Below are 18,929 nucleotides of genomic sequence, written 5' to 3'. Positions count from 1 at the left end.
TCTAGTTTTGCCCCGGTGGCCGTTAGGGTCATTGCACTTGATGTTTTCTTTGCTTTGCCTTTTGCCCCCGTGGTCAATGGGATTATAGCAGCCTTTAGCCCTGATCATTTGACCATTCCCTTTTCCTATATAGGATACAAAAGTGGACATAACCCATTAAAAACATTTAAAAAGTCAAAGATATGACAATAAACCCTGCTAGCCTACAATAGAGCTAGAAAACTCCCCCAAAGACAACACTTAAAATGCACATTGGTTTATGTAAGCTCAAAAAACCATAAGGCATGCAGGACAAAATATACAGAATTCAGAGATCATGTCACAAGAAATTTCTTGTATGTACACATAATGAATCCACTACACTGGAAATGACGTCAAACAATACCTATTCCTTTGTCACTAACATGCTAATATACGCTGTAGAAATGTAGCCAAAGATGTTGCCAAATAATTTAAATTACCATGTGTAGACGTGAAAAAATCCACAGGGAGGGAAGGAGAAAATTCCCAAAAATACATCGTATAATTGTCCCAAATGACATACATACAAAAGATCACTCAAATGCGATGGCTACCCGTCCCTCCTAATGGAAGCTGAATGGGATCATATAGGCATGTCTATTGCTGGGGGAGCTTGTGGAGATGCCCGACGTGTATCGCCACACCTGGGTGGCTTCGTCAGGGGCAAGTGGTTACACCAGAGCATATCCTATATATAGACTTAATCAAATTCGCAAAAATGAAGTGCAGCTGCGTCGTCGTCGAGTATTTTGTTATGTGAGCCATGTGATTTTTGTTGATACACCTAGGCTGAGCGATCGTTATTATCGCACTGTATACCATGGTTTGTATTTGTTTCCTCCGTTACCAGGGTCACTCCCCCCTTCCTGTGACGTATTTCCGCCTTTGATGTCGGTGATGTGAGGAGGCAGTATGTGATTGTGCGGGCGCCGATTTTGTCAGTACTTAAGCGCTGGGTGTATCAGTATGCGAGCTATTGGACGGCGCAAGCGCCGATTATTCTTGTCATTTCTATGCTGCGCGATTGTCACTCCCGCACTATTCAACATGTTCTGTATTTGTTTCTTTCGTTACCATGGCTACTCCCCTCCCTTTTGACGTATTTCTGCCCTAGACATCGGCAATGTGAGGAGATATGTGACTGCGCAGGCGCCGACTTGGTCAGGACCTATGCGCCGGGTATTTTGTCTTGCGAGTGTTATGACTGCGCAAGCGCCGACTCTGTCAAGACCTGAGTGTTTAACACTCTGTAATACTTCCGGGTTTTATGGAATCCGTCTCTATCCACATGTGAAGTGTACACAATACCATGGACTCTCTGAGGATTTGCTGCCGCCCCCAAAAGGGTTGTGTCCGATGAGCTAACGCCACAGCTGCACTTCATTTTTGCTAATTTGAGGTCTGAAGCCACTGCAGAAACCTGGTGAAGTTAGCAGCTGGCTTGAAGGTTGGAGCCACTGCTGAAACTGGTGTTGAACTCTGTCTGCCCGGTGTCCGCAGCAGAGTGAGATGGTGAAGGTGTCAGCTGGCTCTGAGGTGTCGAGCCACTGCGAAAAGTTAATCTGGTGATGCACTCTGCTGCCTGGTGCTGCAGCAGAGCAAGATAAGTCTTTTTGTGTTTCCCCTGTTTGTACTTTTCCTTGGTGTGTATTAGTACAGCGGTGGGGCCAGTGCCTGCACCACCCAGCTCCCTAGCAAGGGATAGGTGTAGGGTGTGCTAGGGTGACAGATATCCTGATCGGCGCCCGGTGCGGAACCGGACTAGGGAACGTTAGGAGTGGAGGGAGTGCAGGAGGTCTCCTCGTCCCCATTCCCTATCACGGGGTCCACCGTTGTAATTGTTTCCCCTTCCCCCGTGTCTTGTTGTTTTAGTACCGGCCTGCGGGCCGTGTCACACAGGACAGTTACACGTGCCGTGTTTTGTTGTCTGAGTTACTGGCCTACGGGTCGTGTCGCACAGGACAGGTCCACGTGACATTACGTTGTTGCAGGATAACAAGGCATTAGATGATAGACAGCAACCAGAGTTCTATACCGACTGTTCTAAGTGGAGGTAAACAACCAGATGGGCTGAAAATTAGGGAAAGATAATCAGCATGTCAACATCCATGAGGCCAAAATGGCTGCTGGCATAATATGAGCAGCGCCTGCCTAGGATACAATCCATCTGCTCAGAAGGCATAGGACAGCAGGCCGCTATGTGTCGCAGACTGTGACACCGCCAGCAGATCAGGTCTTTACCAGCAGCCTTTGGTAACCCCTCAGTGGCTCTTGGGAACTTGAAGTCCCCCCTGTGGTGGCTCTGTTAACCCTCTTTCGGGACCCCTTGGCTTTCTCAGCAACCTCTCGACCACCTGGTACTTTTCTACGAGGCCCAACCACGTCATCCGCATTCCCGGGGTCTCCTTGGGCAACCTGTTATGATTGAGTCACCGTAGGAGGCAAAAACAAAAATGCTAGCTAAGTCCAGAAATCCAGAGAGGTTGGCAGCTATCGGACTGCAGACCCCTGATCCTATCACAACAACTAACAGTAGCCGTGGGGGGTTCCTACGATGCCCTAGACCCCTCGATCACAGCCGGAGAATTAAATAGGCCTAAAGAAAGAAAGGGGAAATCTAAACTGCCCCAGAGCAGACCCCAAAGCAATAGGCAGCCCCCAACATATAATGACGGTGAAGCAAGATGAAAACACTAACACAGACAGAAAGATAGACTGAGCAAAGACGGGGCCCAAACTACCTAGATAGGAAAGGACAGGAAGGCTGCTGTCTGCAATCCGTGAAAAACCCTATGAAAATAAGAGCCAACAGACTGACAGTGAAAAAGGCCCTGAAGACGCTAGGCTTCAAAAAAGCTATGTCAGTACTCAGGAATATTCTGAAGACAGAGCAACCGGCAAAAGGAGATTCAGCTCATCCCAGCAGGGAATGGCAGAATCCAGAAAAGCAAGGAAAACATACACAAAACATAAATGCAAACAGGCAAAGCAGAAACTTAGCTTTAGGGAAGCGGGAATCAGACTGGTGTCCTAGAAGTCCACAGAGAAATCACCCGCAGGGCAGAAGGGCGTCGGCAGCCTTATATCCAGTCAGTGACTCCACTCAGCCAGTCATCCTCATTAGACTCAGGTGCCTGATAATCAGGCTCATTACCTTCCTTTACCAGAATAGGGAGTTCACCAGACCTCAGTGACGAAGGGGAAAATGAACTCACAACAGCAACACATGTCTGCACCAGCCTGGGGAGCGAGTGAACACATCTGTCCATAATGACCCGCTCGACCATCTGGGCTGGAGTGGAGGACTCCGGCTGCAATGATTTCTGGACCAAATGTAACAAGTCAAACATTTGTGAGCGGGGTTGTTTGTCACCATGATACGCCCAGTGATGAACCCTTTGGGCTCTGACAGACATAGTGACCCCTGAGCATTCCATTATGTCTGTTTTTAACTTGGCATATTCCCAGGCATCCTGCAAGGTCAAGTCAAAATAAACTTTCTGGGGTTCACCTGTCAGATTGTGGGCCAACACCTCCGACCACTGATCCGGGGCAGCCTCTTCCACTCCTGCAACCCATTCAAAAACAGTCAAAAACGCCTCTATATCATCCCCTGGGGTCATCTTTTGCATGGCTCGTCTTACCGCTTTCCAGACGCACTAGTCATCACCTTGATGTGGGGGAGGGGCGGTTTCTCTGCTGCAGACATCTCCCACCAGGAGTTCCATATGTCTTTGCTGTTGTTGCAGCTGCTGTATTAGGAGCTTATTAGTTTCTTGCTGTACCTGGTGCTGCTGTTGCTCCTCCATTTTCCCCAAACGCTGTTCCATCCCTGTAGCCGCCTTCACCTAGCACATACGGTTTATCCACCGCTGCTATACATGTTCCTGGAACGTTGCCCGCATTCTTCACCACGTGTGAGGAGTTGCCCGGCTTAGCTGCTCCTCGAGGTAGACTCATGTTAAAGTCTGTGATTTATTGCGTCATAAACCCAAAAAATAAAATGGTAACAGTAAAACAACCTGTCCAGCTCAAATGAAAATAAACAGTTCATACATCGTCCTGCCCAGGTCCTCTGGGACAACACATACGACAGCTCTCGCAGGAGCTAGCAATCTGGAGGCTTGCTTTCCTCCACACACACAGAGAAAAAAACTGGCTGGACATTTAACTCCACCCCAGCAGCCACACCCTGGAGGTGGAGATATGGTTGGTAGGCGTCTTATTATGAGCTCATTTTCTGCTCCAACAGTTCTGTTCTCCCTCTGGTGATGACGGGAGGTAGTGAGGTTGGTTTAAGTGGTGGTGATCTGCCACCTGGTGAGGAAGATAATGATTGGATCTCTGGAGTATCAGACTGGATATAAGACAGCCGACGCCCTATCCAGGGGCTGGTGATTCAGCCTGCTTCTCAGGTCTAGGACTCAGCTCTGTTCCAGTCTTCTAGTTTGTTTTTTGCTAATGTTCACACTTGCTCTTGTTGGTCTTTTCAGTTTTTTGTGTGGTCAGCCAGCCCGGCTGGGCTGTGCTGAATTTCCACTCTTATTTGCCAAATTGCCTTTTTTTTGTCCCTTATTAGATTGGCCTCTTTTTGCTCTGTCTCAGAATATTTCAGAGTGCTGATATAGTGGGAGAAGTCTAGTGACTTCAGGGTTAATTTTGCTATCAGTTGTGTTGGACATTTTGTAGGGTTTTTTGGCAGACTGCAGACAGTGTCTTTCCTTTTCTGTCCTTTCTAGTTAGTCGGGCCCCATCGTTTGCTAAGCCTATTTTCTTGCCTTTGTTTGTGTTTTCATCTTTTTTCACCTTCAATACATGTGAGGGACTGTCTCTCCTTTGGGGTCTGCTCTGGGGCAGTTAGTTTTCCTCTTTTCCTGCTTTAGGCTTATTTAGTTCTCCAGTTGTGACGAGGCGTCTAGGACCACCGTAGGAACGCTCCACGACTGCTGCTAGTTGTGTGTTAGGATCAGGGGTCTGCAGTCTGTATAGTTACCAACCTCTTTGGTTTTCTGAAACTTAGCTTGTATTGTTTTTTATTTCCTCCTCGGCTACCCGTTCATAACAGCGTCCTGCCCATCTCTGACCTACCCACCATGAAAGCCATCCCCATATAGCAACTGGATTGCTCTCAGCACATATCATGCTGAAGAAAAAACTTATGGCTTTCACATCACACAGGAAAGCAATCTTTATGACACATCTCTCCCCTCATGTACGACACCAGTAACCCTGTCACACATCTTTGACTTTTCTTTTTTACTTTTGACATATCCCCAAAATCCTTTTTTATTGATTTTGATGTCTCTTGCAAGCCTTAATTCATTGTCAGCTTTAGATAATCTGATTTGTGCCCTGCAAGTTCTGCAGACAGCATTATATTCTTCTTTAGATATGCCTCCCTCTTTCCATTTGATAAACATTTCTTTCTTTTTTAGCATGTGTTTAAGTTCTGTGTTCATCCATCTTGGTTTCCATAAATGGTTCCAATTCGTTCCTTTTTTTCAGAATTGTTAACGATTGTGCTTTGAGAATCTCATTTTTCAAAATTTCTCAGCCTTCCTAGACATTTTTGTTTTTAAGGATATTGTCAAGAACACCGTACTGCACTTGCTCACTGAGCCAGTGCGCGTGTCCTGAGTAAAACAAACTGTGTCCACAGATACCTGTGGAGCTGGGCAGCAGCGGTGAAGATGCTTCAGACAAACATGACCTGAAGCATGTGACTGATGGGGGCGTGGCCTAAGCTCCAGAGAGCTAGGAGCTGAAGAAAAACTCCTAGAAGGGTAACTACGGGACAAAGTTACCAAGGGGCATAGACAGGGACATAAAGCAGATCAGGACAGGGTTAAAGCACGAGCTAACACGACAGTACCAAAGGATTAGACAGAATGGATAGTCAGGATGTAGCCAAGGGGTCATACTCAGAGAGGGATGCGCTGTACAAGAGAAGCGGGCAGAGGATAGTCAGGATGTAGCCAAGGGGTCACACACAGAGAGGGCAGCACAGTACAAAAGGGGCAGGCAAAACGCGTAACAGGTACACAGCCAAATCAGAACCAGACACACGTAACGTAGCACAAAGCACTGCTACAGGCACAACAGGGTCAAACACACTAGGCCAAGGGTCAGAGTATAAGCAACTAGAAATGGTCCCACAATGAGGCTCTAAGAAGCCTCCCAGAATCCCAGAGTGAGGCCATCCAGGTTAACCCTAAAACCACCTAATCCCAGACACTCAGCAGATCATGACAGATATCCGGCCATTGGATCCCTCCGATTCTCTTTCCGAGTCCCTTAAAAATCTGCCTTTCTGAAATCTAACCTTGACGTCTGAGTCTTCACAGGTCTTCCTCCTCTAGTTATCCAAAATTCTAAAATAGCATGGTCGCTACCTCCTAGGGTCCCAGCAACTTTTACCTCCTCAACCATTTCCTCCCTGATTATAAAGATTAGATCCAAGGTAGCAGATTCCCTTGTTTTCTCCAATACCTTTTGGGAGATAAAGTTGTCAGCAAGAGAGGGTTAGGCGATATCGGATTGGTGCAGGGATTTCGGGTATGTGACTGGGGCGGATGTTCGTGCTATGTGACTGATGCAGGGCTTGGGGGGTGTCTGTGGTGTGGGGGTATCTGACTGCTACGGATGTTGGTTGGTATCTGACTGGCGCGGGCTTGGGGGGTGTCTGACTGGTGTGGGTGTTGAGTGCTATCTGACTGTGGTGTAGGGCATCTGACTGGCATGGAAATTGGGGGATTTCGGACTGGTGCGGGGGTTTTCGGTATCTGGTACGGGATTTGGGGTATCTGACTGATGCGTTTGGATGCTATGTGACTGGGGCTTGGGGTGTCTAACTAGTGTGGGGGTTGAGTGTATCTGACTGTGGTGCAGAGGTTGGGGGGTATCTGACTGCAGTGTGGGGTTTGAGGGGGTATATGACTGGTGTGGCTGCATGGTAGCTGACTGGCATGAGGGTTGGGGGTGTATCTGACTGGTGCGTGGGTTGGGAGGTAACTGACTGGCATGGGGATTGGGGGGTATCTAACTGGTGCAGGGCTTGGGGGGCATCTGACTGTAGTGAGGGGCATCTGACTGTGGTGCGGGGGTTGGGAGGTGTCTGACTGGTGTGGGTATTGGTTGGTATCTGACTGGTGTGGGGTTTAGGGGTATCTAGTGCAGGGGTTGGGGTCTCTGACTGTGGTGTGGGGGTTGAAGGGCATGGGTGTAGTGTGGGGGATTGCGGGGTTATCTGAATGTGATGCAGCGCATCTGACCGCGGCATGCAGGTTGGGGGATATTTGTCTGGTGTAGGGATTTTGGGTATCTGGCACGGGTGTTTGGTGCTATGTGACTGATGCGGGGCTTGGGAGGTAGCTGACTGTGGTGTGGGATATCTGACTGGTATGGGGGTTAGGTGGTATCTGCCTAGTGCGGGCTTGGGTGGTGTGTGACTGGTGTGGCGGTATCTGACTGGTGTGGGAATTGGATATCTGACTGGTGCGTGGGTTGGGAGGTATCTGACTGGCATGGAGGTTGGGGGGTATCTAACTGGTGCGGGGCTTGGGGGGCATCTGACTGTGGTGCAGGGGTTGGGTGGTATCTTATTGGTGCAGGTATTGGTATCTGACTGGTGCGGGGTTTGGGGGTATCTAGTGCAGGGGTTGGGTGGTCTCTGTGGTGTGGGGGTTGAGGGGTATCTGACTGGCGTGGGTGTAGTGTGGTGAGGTTGCGGGTTATTTGAATGTGGTGCAGGGCATCTGACCGTTGCGTGCGAGTTGGGGGGATATCTGACTGGTGCGGGGGTTTTGGGTATCTGACTGGTGCGGGGGTTTGGTGCTATTTGACTGAGGCTTGGGAGGTATCTGACTGTGGTATGGGGGCATCTGACTGGTATGGGAGTTAGATGGTGTCTTACTGGTGTGGTGGTATCTGACTGGTGTTGGGGCTGAGTGCAATCTGACTGTGGTGCAGAGGTTGGGGGTTATCTGACTGTGGTGCAGGGCTTGGGGGTATCTGACTGTGGTGCAGGGCATCTGACTGGCATGGGAGTTGGGGAATATCGGACTGGTGCGGGGGTTTTGGGTATCTGACTAGTGTGGGATTGGAGTAGCTGACTGGTGCGGGTGATGTGTGCTATGTGACTGGAGTGGGACTTGGGGTATCTAACTGTGGTGCGGGGGTTGGGTGGTATCTGTCTGGTGTGGGGTTATCTGTGGTGCCGGTTTAGGGGGTATCTGACTGTGGTGCAGGAGCTGAGTTATCTGACTGGTGCAGGACTTGAGGGGGTATCTGACTGTGGTGTGGGGGTATCTGGCTGTAGTGTGGGGATTGGGTGTTATCTCACTGTGGTGCAGGGGTTGGGTGGTATCTGACTGGTGCGGGGCATAAGTGACATCTGACTTTTGTGGGGGTTAGGATGTATCTGACTGCTGCAAGGTTTGGGGGCATCTGACTGATGCGGAGCTTGGGGGGGTGTCTGGTGTGGAGTTTTAGGGGTATCTAACTGCTGTGGGTATTGAGTGCTATCTGACTGGTGCAGGGAGTATCTGACTGTGGTATTGGGGGATATCTGACTGGTTTGGGGGTTTTGGGTATCTGCTGTGGTGCGGAGATTGGGGTATCTAACGGATGTGGGGATTCTTACTGTGGTGCGTGGGTCGGCGGTTATCTAACTGATGTGGGGATTGGGCGTTTTCTTATTGTGTTGCGAGAGTTGGGGTATCTGACTGGTGTGGTGGTTGGGGGGTATATCTTACTGTAGCGCAGTGGTTGGGGTGGTATTGGTGGCATAGTGGTTGGGTGGTATCTGTGGCACTGTGAAGGTTTGGGTGGTTTTTGACTGGAGGTTTGGTGGTATCTGACTGGAGGTTGAGTGGTATTTAACTGCGGATCTTGGGGGGTATCTGACTGTGGTGTGGGGATTGAGGGGTATCTGACAGCTGTGGCGGTTGGGAGGTATCTGACTGATGTGGGTATTGAGTGCTATCTTACTGTGGTTTGGGGGTTGAGTGGTATCTGACTGTGGTGTCGGTGTTGGCGGATATCTGACTGGTGTGGGTGCTATCTGAGGTGCAGGAGTTGGGGGTTGTCCACCTGGCGTGGGGATTGGGCGTTATCTGCCTGTGGTGCGGAGTTTGGGGGTATCTGACTGTGGTGCTGGGGTTGGGGGATATCTAACTGGTGTGGGGATTGGGCGTTTGGGCGTTATCTCACTGTGGTGCGGGAGTCAGGTGATATCTGACTGGTGTGGTTGGGGGGTGTATCTTACTGTTGTGCAGTGGTTGGGGTGGTATCTGTGGCACTGTGAAGGTTGGGTGGTATTTAACTGGAGAGGTTGGGTGGTATCTGACTGTGGCTCGGGGGTTGGGATATTTGACTGGTGCCGGTGTTTGATTCTATATGACTGGTGCAGAGCTTGGGGGGGTATCTGACTGATGCAGAGTTTGTGGGTAACTGACAGTGGTATGGGAGTTCTGTGGTGGTGCATGATTGTGACACATTGGTTGGGTAGTATCTCACTGTGGCACAGTGGTTGGGTGGTGTCTGGCACAGAGGTTGGGTTGTACATGACAGCACCCAACTACTGTGCCAATCTGACTATGACACAGTGGTTGGATGTATATGACTGTGGCGCAGCAGTTGGGTGGCGTCTGACTGGAGCAGTGGTTGGGTGGCATCTGACTGGCTTGGGGGTTGAGTGGAATCTCACTGTGGCACAGTTGTTTGGTGGTACATGACTGGTGCAGTAGTTGAGTGGTATCTTACTATGGAGGTTGGGTGGTATCTGACTGTGCTGCAGTGGTTGGATGTACATGACTCTGGCGCAGTGGCTGGGTGGTACATGATTGGCGCAATGGTTGCGTGGTACATGGCTGGCTCAGTAGTTGCGTGGTGCATGACTGGCACAGTGGTTGGTTGGCCCATTACTGTGGCGTAGTGGTTGGGTGGTACATGACTGTGGCACAGTGGTTGCATGGTACATGACTGGCACAGTGGTTGGGTGGTATCTTACTGTGGAGGTTGGATGGTACATGACTGTAGCACAGTGGTTGGGTGGTATCAGACTGTGGCACAATGGTTGGGTGGTATCGGACTGCTGCACAGTGGATGGGTGGTATCGGACTGTGGCACAGTGGTTGGGTGATTTCACTGTGACGCAGTTGTTGGGTGGTACATATCTGGCGCAGTGGTTTGGTGGTACATGACTGGCACAGTAGTTGAGTGATATCATACTGTGGAGGTTGGGTGGTATCTGACTGTGGCGCAGTGGTTGGATCATACATGACTGTGGCGCAGCGATTGGGTAGTATTGGACTGTGGCGCAATGGTTTGGTGGTATCGGCCTTTGGTGCAGTGGTTGGGTGGTACATGACTCGCGCAATGATTGCATGGTACATGACTGGCGCAGTGGATGCATGGTACATGTCTGGCGCAGTGGTTGCATGGTGCATGTCTGGCGCAGTGGTTGCATGGTGCATGTCTGGCGCAGTGGTTGCATGGTGCATGGCTGGCGCAGTGGTTGCATGGTGCATGGCTGGCGCAGTGGTTGCATAGTACATGGCTGGCGCAGTGGTTGCGTGGTACTTGACTGTGGTGCAGTGGTTGGGTGGTACATGACTGTCGCGCAGTGGTTGGGTATTATATGACTAGGGTGTAGTGGTTGGATGGTACATGACTGGCGCAGTGGTTGCGTGGTACATGACTGGCGCAGTCGTTGCGTGGTACATGACTGGCGCAGTGGTGGTGGTATCTCACTGTGGAGGTTGGGTGGTACATGACTAGTGCATTGTTTGGATGGTACATGACTGTGGCACAGTGGTTGGGTGGTATCAGACTGTGGCACAGTGGTTGGATGTATCGGACTCTGGCACAGTGGTTGGGTGGTATTGGACTGTGGCGCAGTGGTCAAGTGGTATCTTACTGTGGAGGTTGGGTGGTATCTTACCATGGAGGACTGTGGAGCAGGGGTTAAGTGGAATCTTACTGTGGAGGTTGGGTGGTACATGACTGGCGCAGTGTTTGGATGGTACATGACTATGGCGCAGTGGTTGCATGGTACATGACTGTGGCACAGTGGTTGAGTTGTAGCTTACTGTGGAGGTTGGGTGGTATCTGACTCTTTCGCAGTGGTTGGATGGTACATGACTGTAGTGCAGTGGTTGAGTGGTATCGGACTATGGTTCAGTGGTTGGGTGGTATTGGACTGTGGCGCAGTGGTTGAGTAGTATCTTACTGTGGAGGTTGGGTGGTATCGGACTGTGGAGCAAGGGTTGAGTGGAATCTTACTGTGTAGGTTGGGTGGTACGTCACTGAGGCACAGAGTTTGGATGGTTCATGACTGTGGCGCAGTGGTTGCATGGTACATGACTGTGGTGTAGTGGTTGAGTGGTATCTTACCATGGAGGATGGGTGGTATCTGACTGTTTCGCAGTGGTTGGATGGTACATGACTGTGGCGTAGTAGTTGGGTGGTACATGACTGTGGTGCAGTGGTTGCATGATACATGACTGGCGCAGTGGTTAGGTGGTATCTTACTGTGGAGGTTGGGTGGTACATGACTTTGGTGCAGTGTTTGGATGGTACATGACTAGCACAGTGGTTGGGTGGTATCAGACTGTGGCACAATGGTTGGGTGGTATTGGACTGTGGCACAGTGGTTGGGTGGTATTGGACTGTGGCGCAGTGGTTGGGTGGTATTGGACTGTGGTGCAGTTGTTGGGTGGTATCTTACTGTGGAGGTTGGGTGGTACATGACTGTAGCACAGTGGTTGGGTGGTATCAGACTGTGGCACAATGGTTGGATATTATCGGACTGTGGCACAGTGGTTGGGTGGTGCAGTGGTTGAGTGGTATCTTACTGTGGAGTTTGGGTGTTATTTTACTGTGAAGGACTGTGGAGCAGGGGTTGAGTGGAATCTTACTGTGGAGGTTGGGTGGTACATGACTGTGGCGCAGTAGTTGGGTGGTACATGACTGTGGCACAGTGGTTGCGTGGTACATGACTGACGCAGTGGTTGGGTAGTATTTTACAGTGGAGGTTGGGTAGTACATGACTGTGGTGCAGTGTTTGGGTGGTACATGTGACTGTGGCACACTGGTTGGGTGTTATCGGACTGTGGCGTAGTGGTTGGGTGGTATTGGACTGTGGCGCAGTGGTTGAGTAGTAATATCTTACCGTGGAGGTTGGGTGGTATCGGACTGTGGAGCAGTTGTTGGGTGATACATGACTGTGGCGTAGTGGTTGAGTGGTATATTACTGTGGAGGTTGGGTGGTATCTTACTGTGGTGCAGTTGTTGGGTGGTACATAACTGTGGTGCAGTGGTTGAGTGGTATCTTTTGTGGAGGTTGGGTGGTATCTTACTGTGGCACAGTTGTGTGGTACATGACTGTGGCGTAGTGTTTGGATGGTACATAACTTTGGCACAGTGGTTGCATGGTACATGACTGTGGCCCAGTGGTTGAATGGTACCTTACTTTGGAAGTTGGGTGGTATCTGACTTTTGCAGTGGTTTGATGGTACATGACTCTGGAGCAGTAGTTGGGTGGTATCGGACTGTGGCGCCGTGGTTGGATGGTATCTTACTGTGGAGGTTGGGCGGTATCTTACTGTGACGCAGTGGTTGGATGGTACATGACTGTGGCGCAGTGGTTGAGTGGTATCGGACTGTGGCGCAGTGGTTGCATGGTACATGACTGTGGCGTAGTGGTTGGGTGGTATCTTACTTTGGAAGTTGGGTGGTATCTTACTTTGGAAGTTGGGTGTTATCTGACTTTCAAAAAAACCTCCAAAAAATATTTTGGGATCAAAGACAAGAAAAGAAACCAAGGTAGCAACAGAAAAATGATCCCTAAAACTTCACTTTTAATCAATGTTTAAAATCTGGACAATCCCAGTGCATAAGGACTAGGGTAATATTTAAACAGACACCTAGACAAAAAATAGTAATAAATACTCCAGGTCACTAAACTCGCCCTAGTAGGCCCTGGCAATCCCTGCCTAGCCGCGGAGGTTGGCACCATAATTGTAGACGATAGTGGCGCCCCCGCTCAACGTCGGTGACCCTAATACACCCTACAAAACCCTAGTCCACGACGAGGATACACAAAAAAACACACAGTAACCACCCGAAAAAAAACCTTGGTGGAGAGACTGTATAACGTCTCAGAAAATGTTTAACATATCTCGTACTAAAATCATGGGTAAATAAACCCATCCCAGATATTATCTCGTAGTAAAAAATACAGATATATAGCAGCTTATATTGACTTATCTCGTAATAAAAAGGCTTATGCTGCATAAATGACAGACCTGATATAGCCCCCCCCAAAAAAAAGGGGAAAAGAAAAAACGTATACAGTAAGAGGTGCAACCACAGGGATGCACAATCCAAGCACCTCAGATTACAAAATTATCCACCAGATAAAGATTAGTGGCATAAAAATAATATACACAACGCTTAAATAATGGACATAATAGTCCTACATATAAACAGTGGTGGCAGCAAAAAACAATCCCTGATTGCCAGGTTGCCCTAATACAGAAACATTTTGCCAACCATCAAACAATAGGTCTGTCAGCGTTATGAAAATACTTATCAGCCATCAGAAGATATGAGGCCCAGCCCGACGCGTTTCCCCCTCCTGGATATTGAGGGTTCATCAGGGGCAAAGAAGGAAAGGGGATTCCATCCCCTCTGGCCGAAAGATCAGTGCAGTGTGCGGCGTCTTTTCTGTGTCTCTGAGGCTCATATTTACCGCGTTACTAGAATAGAGATAATATCTGGGATGGGTTTATTTACCCATGATTTTAGTACGAGATAAGTTAAACATTTTCTGAGACGTTATACAGTCTCTCCACCAAGGTTTATTTTCGGGTGGTTACTGTGTGTTTTTTTGTGTATCCTCGTCGTGGACTAGGGTTTTGTAGGGTGTATTAGGGTCACCGACGTTGAGCGGGGGCGCCACTATCGTCTACAATTATGGTGCCAACCTCCGCGGCTAGGCAGGGATTGCCAGGGCCTACTAGGGCGAGTTTAGTGACCTGGAGTATTTATTACTATTTTTTGTCTAGGTGTCTGTTTAAATATTACCCTAGTCCTTATGCACTGGGATTGTCCAGATTTTAAACATTGATTAAAAGTGAAGTTTTAGGGATCATTTTTCTGTTGCTACCTTGTTTTTTTGGTATCTGACTTTCACAGTGGTTGGATGGTACATGACTGTGGCGCAGTGGTTGGGTGGTATCTTACTGTGGAGGTTGGGTGGTATCTCACTGTGGTGCAGTTGTTGGGTGGTACATGACTGTGGCATAGTGGTTGAGTGTTATCTTACTGTAGAGGTAGGGTGGTATCTGTTTCGCAGTGGTTGGATGGTACATGACTCTGGAGCAGTGGTTGGGTGGTATCGGACTGTGGCGCAGTGGTTGGATGGTATCTTACTGTGGAGGTTGGGTGGTATCTCACTGTGGTGCAGTTGTTGGGTGGTACATGACTGTGGCATAGTGGTTGAGTGTTATCTTACTGTAGAGGTAGGGTGGTATCTGTTTCGCAGTGGTTGGATGGTACATGACTCTGGAGCAGTGGTTGGGTGGTATCGGACTGTGGAGCAGTGGTTGGATGGTATCTTACTGTGGAGGTTGGGTGGTATCGGACTATGGCACAGTGGTTGCATGGTACATGACTGCGGTGTAGTGGTTGGGTGGTATCGGACTGTGATGCAGTGGTTCTCACTCCCTGTGTGGCTGCCGTCTTCCCAGCCAGGGACTGTATTTTTTCCAATGACAATTCCACCTGCCTAGAGGTTTATTGCCAGTTAGGGTTGGTGTTGGTGGCAGTGAACTTTGGCCAAGTACAGGTTGCACCTCTTATGTAATCAGAGATTATTACAATACTTGAGTCTCCTGGTTACACAGTGATTATCAGATGTGGAGGGACGTTAACCCTTCCAGAGCTTCACGCTCAGTGTTAGTAAGCTGCTGGCTGTGCACCTGTGCCTCTGATATCTGCGGGAATAGAGATTTTATTGCTGGATGTTCCTCCTTGTCTTGATGTGCAGATCATTCTCAGCAACGCACTTTATTTATGGTATCCAGGGACAGCGAGACTACTGGGCGAGATACGCCTGACTACGGGTGGAGTTCACCTTTGCTTGCACAAATAGTCTAAAGTTCATTTGATCGATACTTGAGGTGGGGTAAAGCTCATCCGCGGTTTATTCAGCGTTTTCCATGATGGCTTCTGCTGATCCGACTGAACCTCTTACCTGTCCCAACTGCCAGAACACAAGTGTGGACACTGGAGCCGTCTCATGTGAGCACAACTTCTGCTGGGTGTGTATCGACTGTGTCCTGGACAAGCAGCGTGGAGTCCACACTCATCATGAGTGCCGAGTGGAGGAGCGGCCTTTTCAGGAGCGCAGAATCCGGGAGGTGGCGGGGTTCCACAGCGGCATTACCTGCACCTACTGCGTTCACTCCCCCATTCCAGCGATAAAGTCCTGCGTCATGTGTGAAGCTTCTCTCTGTGAAACCCATCTGGCTGTCCACAGCAAGTCACCAGAACATGTCCTGATCGAACCCACCACAGCTCTAAGCAACCGGAAATGTTCCATCCATAAGAAGATTCTCGAGTATTACTGCACCGCCGATGCCGCCTGCGTCTGTGTGTCCTGCATTCTCTTTGGAGATCATAGGGGACATCGGGTGGAGACGTTTGATGTGGTCTCCGAGAGGAAGAAGAAAAGCCTTAAGATCGACGTGAACAGACTCACCTCAAAGAGTGAAGAAACGGAGAAGAAAATCCAAACTCTGCAGACTCGTCGAGGGGAAGTAAAAGCCAAAACATCAGATATAACTGAGAGAGTCACTGCACTGTTTAGAGACATCAGAAGACAGTTGGACACGCTGGAGAAGAGAGTCTTGAGTGAGATCTCCAGACAGGAGGAGCAGGTGTCAGTCTCAGTCTCCAAACTGATCCAACATCTGGAGCTGCAGAGGGATGCGCTGTCCAGCAAGATGTCCTATCTGGAGGAGTTGTGTGCTAAGACTGATCCTCTTACCATCATCCAGGAGCAGGAATCTGAGAGAGAAGACTTCTGTGATGTAGAGGAGGATGCGGACGACTGGCGTGACAGGCAGATCTACAGAGTACCCGGTGTGGATGAAGGTCTGGTCTCAGTGACTTTACACACAGGATTATGTGCTATAATGGCCGGCATAAAGAAAGGGATCAACGTCCAGGGAGGTGTGGACATATCACTGGATGTCAACACAGCCGGCAACGATATCCAAGTATCCGGAGATTTGAAAGCTGCGTCTTGGTCACATATCAACCAGAACTACCCAGAAAAACCTGGACGGTTCCAGTATGACCAGGTACTTAGTACCAAAAGTTTCAGTTCGGGGCGGCATTTCTGGGAGGTAGAGACAAGTGAGACAGGAGTTTGGTTTCTAGGGATGTGTTACCCCAGCATTGATCGCAGGGGGCGCCAGTCATGGATTGGAGATAATAACAAGTCATGGTGTTTACGGCGCTATGATAATGTCCAGTACTCGGTGATACATGATGGGAAATGGCTGCAGTTACCCCACAGTGTGTCCTGCCAGTTACTGGGGATTTACCTGGACTATGAAGCCGGCCAGCTCTCCTTCTATGAGCTTCGCGACCCTATAAGACACTTACACACCTTTAGTGCCACCTTCATTGAGCCTTTGCACGTAGCCTTCAGTGTGTACAAATCATGGGTGCGCATCAGTGGCTAGGAGTGGGTGACCAATCCTTCCAATTTAGAGTCTGATATTGGACATCAGGGGCCACGAAGCGGGCAACGCATCCTGCCGATGTAGTGTTTGGATATCGTCCAACAGGGGCAGTATCAGAGGTCAAGTGTGGGCTCCCGATGTAGTGTCTGATACCATACATGGGGGGACAGAATCTGGCCAGGAGTGTCTGATATCAGACAGAAGTGGCAGCATCAGTGGCCAGGAGCGGGTGACTGATCCTCCCGATCTAATCTCAGATATCAGGGGCCAGGAGTGGGTGACTGATTCTCCCTATGTAGTGTCAGATATCAGGGGGCCAGGAGCAGCCAACTGATTCTCCCTATGTAGTGTAAGATATCAGGAGCGGGTGATTGATCCTCCCGATCTAATCTGAGATATCAGGGGCCAGGAGCGGGTGACTGATACTCCCGATGTAGTGTCTGATACCATACATGGGGGAAAGAGAACGCTGGTAGTGCAATAAGAGACTGTGCTGCTGTGGTAGAATTCAAGGTATCTTTATTGCCAACGCGTCTCCTGAGCCAGTCCCAGCTCACTTCATCAAGGCATGACTCTCACAACCCTATCAGGTGAGCCTAACACGTGCTGTGCACTCATCTACTTTCCATACAGACCTACACATTGGAAGCGCCCTGTCTCCCCCTTTTCTTTTTACCATACATGGGGAGACAGAATCTGGCCAGGAGTGTCTGATATCAGACAGAAGTGGCAGCATCAGTGGCCAGGAGCGGGTGACTGATCCTCCCGATCTAATCTCAGATATCAGGGACCAGGAGCAGGCGAACTATCCTCCCAATTTAGTCTCAGATATCAGGAGCGGGTGACTGATCCTCCCTATCTAATATCAGATATCAGTGTCCAGGAGTGGGTGACTGATCCCCCGATGTAGTGTCAGATATCAGGGGCCAGGAGTGGGTGACTGATCCCCCGATGTAGTGTCAGATATCAGTGTCCAGGAGTGGGTGACTGATCCCCCGATGTAGTGTCAGATATCAGTGTCCAGGAGTGGGTGACTGATCCCCCGATGTAGTGTCAGATATCAGGGGCCAGGAGTGGGTGACTGATCCCCCGATGTAGTGTCAGATATCAGGGGCCAGGAGCGGGTGACTGATCCCCCGATGTAGTGTCAGATATCAGTGTCCAGGAGTGGGTGACTGATCCCCCGATGTAGTGTCAGATATCAGGGGCCAGGAGTGGGTGACTGATCCCCCGATGTAGTGTCAGATATCAGGGGCCAGGAGCGGGTGACTGATCCCCCGATGTAGTGTCAGATATCAGGGGCCAGGAGTGGGTGACTGATCCCCCGATGTAGTGTCAGATATCAGGCCAGGAGCGGGTGACTGATCCTCCGATGTAGTGTCAGATATCAGGCCAGGAGTGGGTGACTGATCCTCACGATGTAGTGTCAGATATCAGGGGCCAGGAGCGGGTGACTGATCCTCCCAATCTAATCTCAGATATCAGGGGCCAAGAACGGGTGACTGATGCTCACAATGTAGTGTCAGATATTAGGGGCCTGGAGCGGGTGACTGATCCCCCCCGATGTAGTGTCAGATATCAGGGGCCAGGAGCGGGTGACTGATCCCCCCGATGTGGTGTCAGATATCAGGGGCCAGGAGCGGGTGACTGATCCTCCCAATCTAATCTCAGATATCAGGGGCCAGGAGCGGGTGACTGATCCCCCCGATGTAGTGTCAGATATCAGGGGCCAGGAGCGGGTGACTGATTCTCCCAATCTAATCTCAGATATCAGGGGCCAGGAGCGGGTGACTGATCCCCCCGATGTAGTGTCAGATATCAGGGGCCAGGAGCGGGTGACTGATCCTCCCTATCTAATCTCAGATATCAGGGGCCAGGAGTGGGTGACTGATCCCCCCCCCCCCCCGATGTAGTGTCAGATATCAGGGGCCAGGAGTGGGTGACTGATCCCCCCCCCCCGATGTAGTGTCAGATATCAGGGGCCAGGAGTGGGTGACTGATCCCCCCGATGTAGTGTCAGATATCAGGGGCCAGGAGTGGGTGACTGATCCTCCCAATCTAATCTCAGATATCAGGGGCCAGAAGCGGGTGACTGATCCTCCCAATCTATTCTCAGACATCAGGGCCAGGGGCGGGTGACTGATCCTCACG

At 50.0% G+C, this 18,929-nt stretch overlaps 1 protein-coding gene across 1 annotated transcript; it reads left to right on the top strand.

The window, feature by feature from the left end:
- The first annotated feature begins 14,274 nt into the window (after positions 1 to 14,274).
- LOC141075582 (E3 ubiquitin/ISG15 ligase TRIM25-like) lies at positions 14,275 to 18,654 on the top strand. Its single transcript, XM_073562694.1, has one exon. It carries the CDS (start codon positions 15,246 to 15,248, stop codon positions 16,776 to 16,778), a length of 1,533 nt encoding a protein of 510 aa, XP_073418795.1. The 5' UTR covers positions 14,275 to 15,245; the 3' UTR covers positions 16,779 to 18,654.
- Positions 18,655 to 18,929: the final 275 nt, after the last annotated feature.

Source organism: Dendrobates tinctorius, unplaced genomic scaffold, assembly GCF_039654945.1.
Source record: "Dendrobates tinctorius isolate UK_male_01 unplaced genomic scaffold, ASM3965494v1 ptg000364l, whole genome shotgun sequence".
Taxonomy (NCBI): domain Eukaryota; kingdom Metazoa; phylum Chordata; class Amphibia; order Anura; family Dendrobatidae; genus Dendrobates; species Dendrobates tinctorius.
The sequence above is the reverse complement of the archived record's forward strand: the minus strand, read 5'-3'. Positions and strand labels throughout refer to the sequence as shown.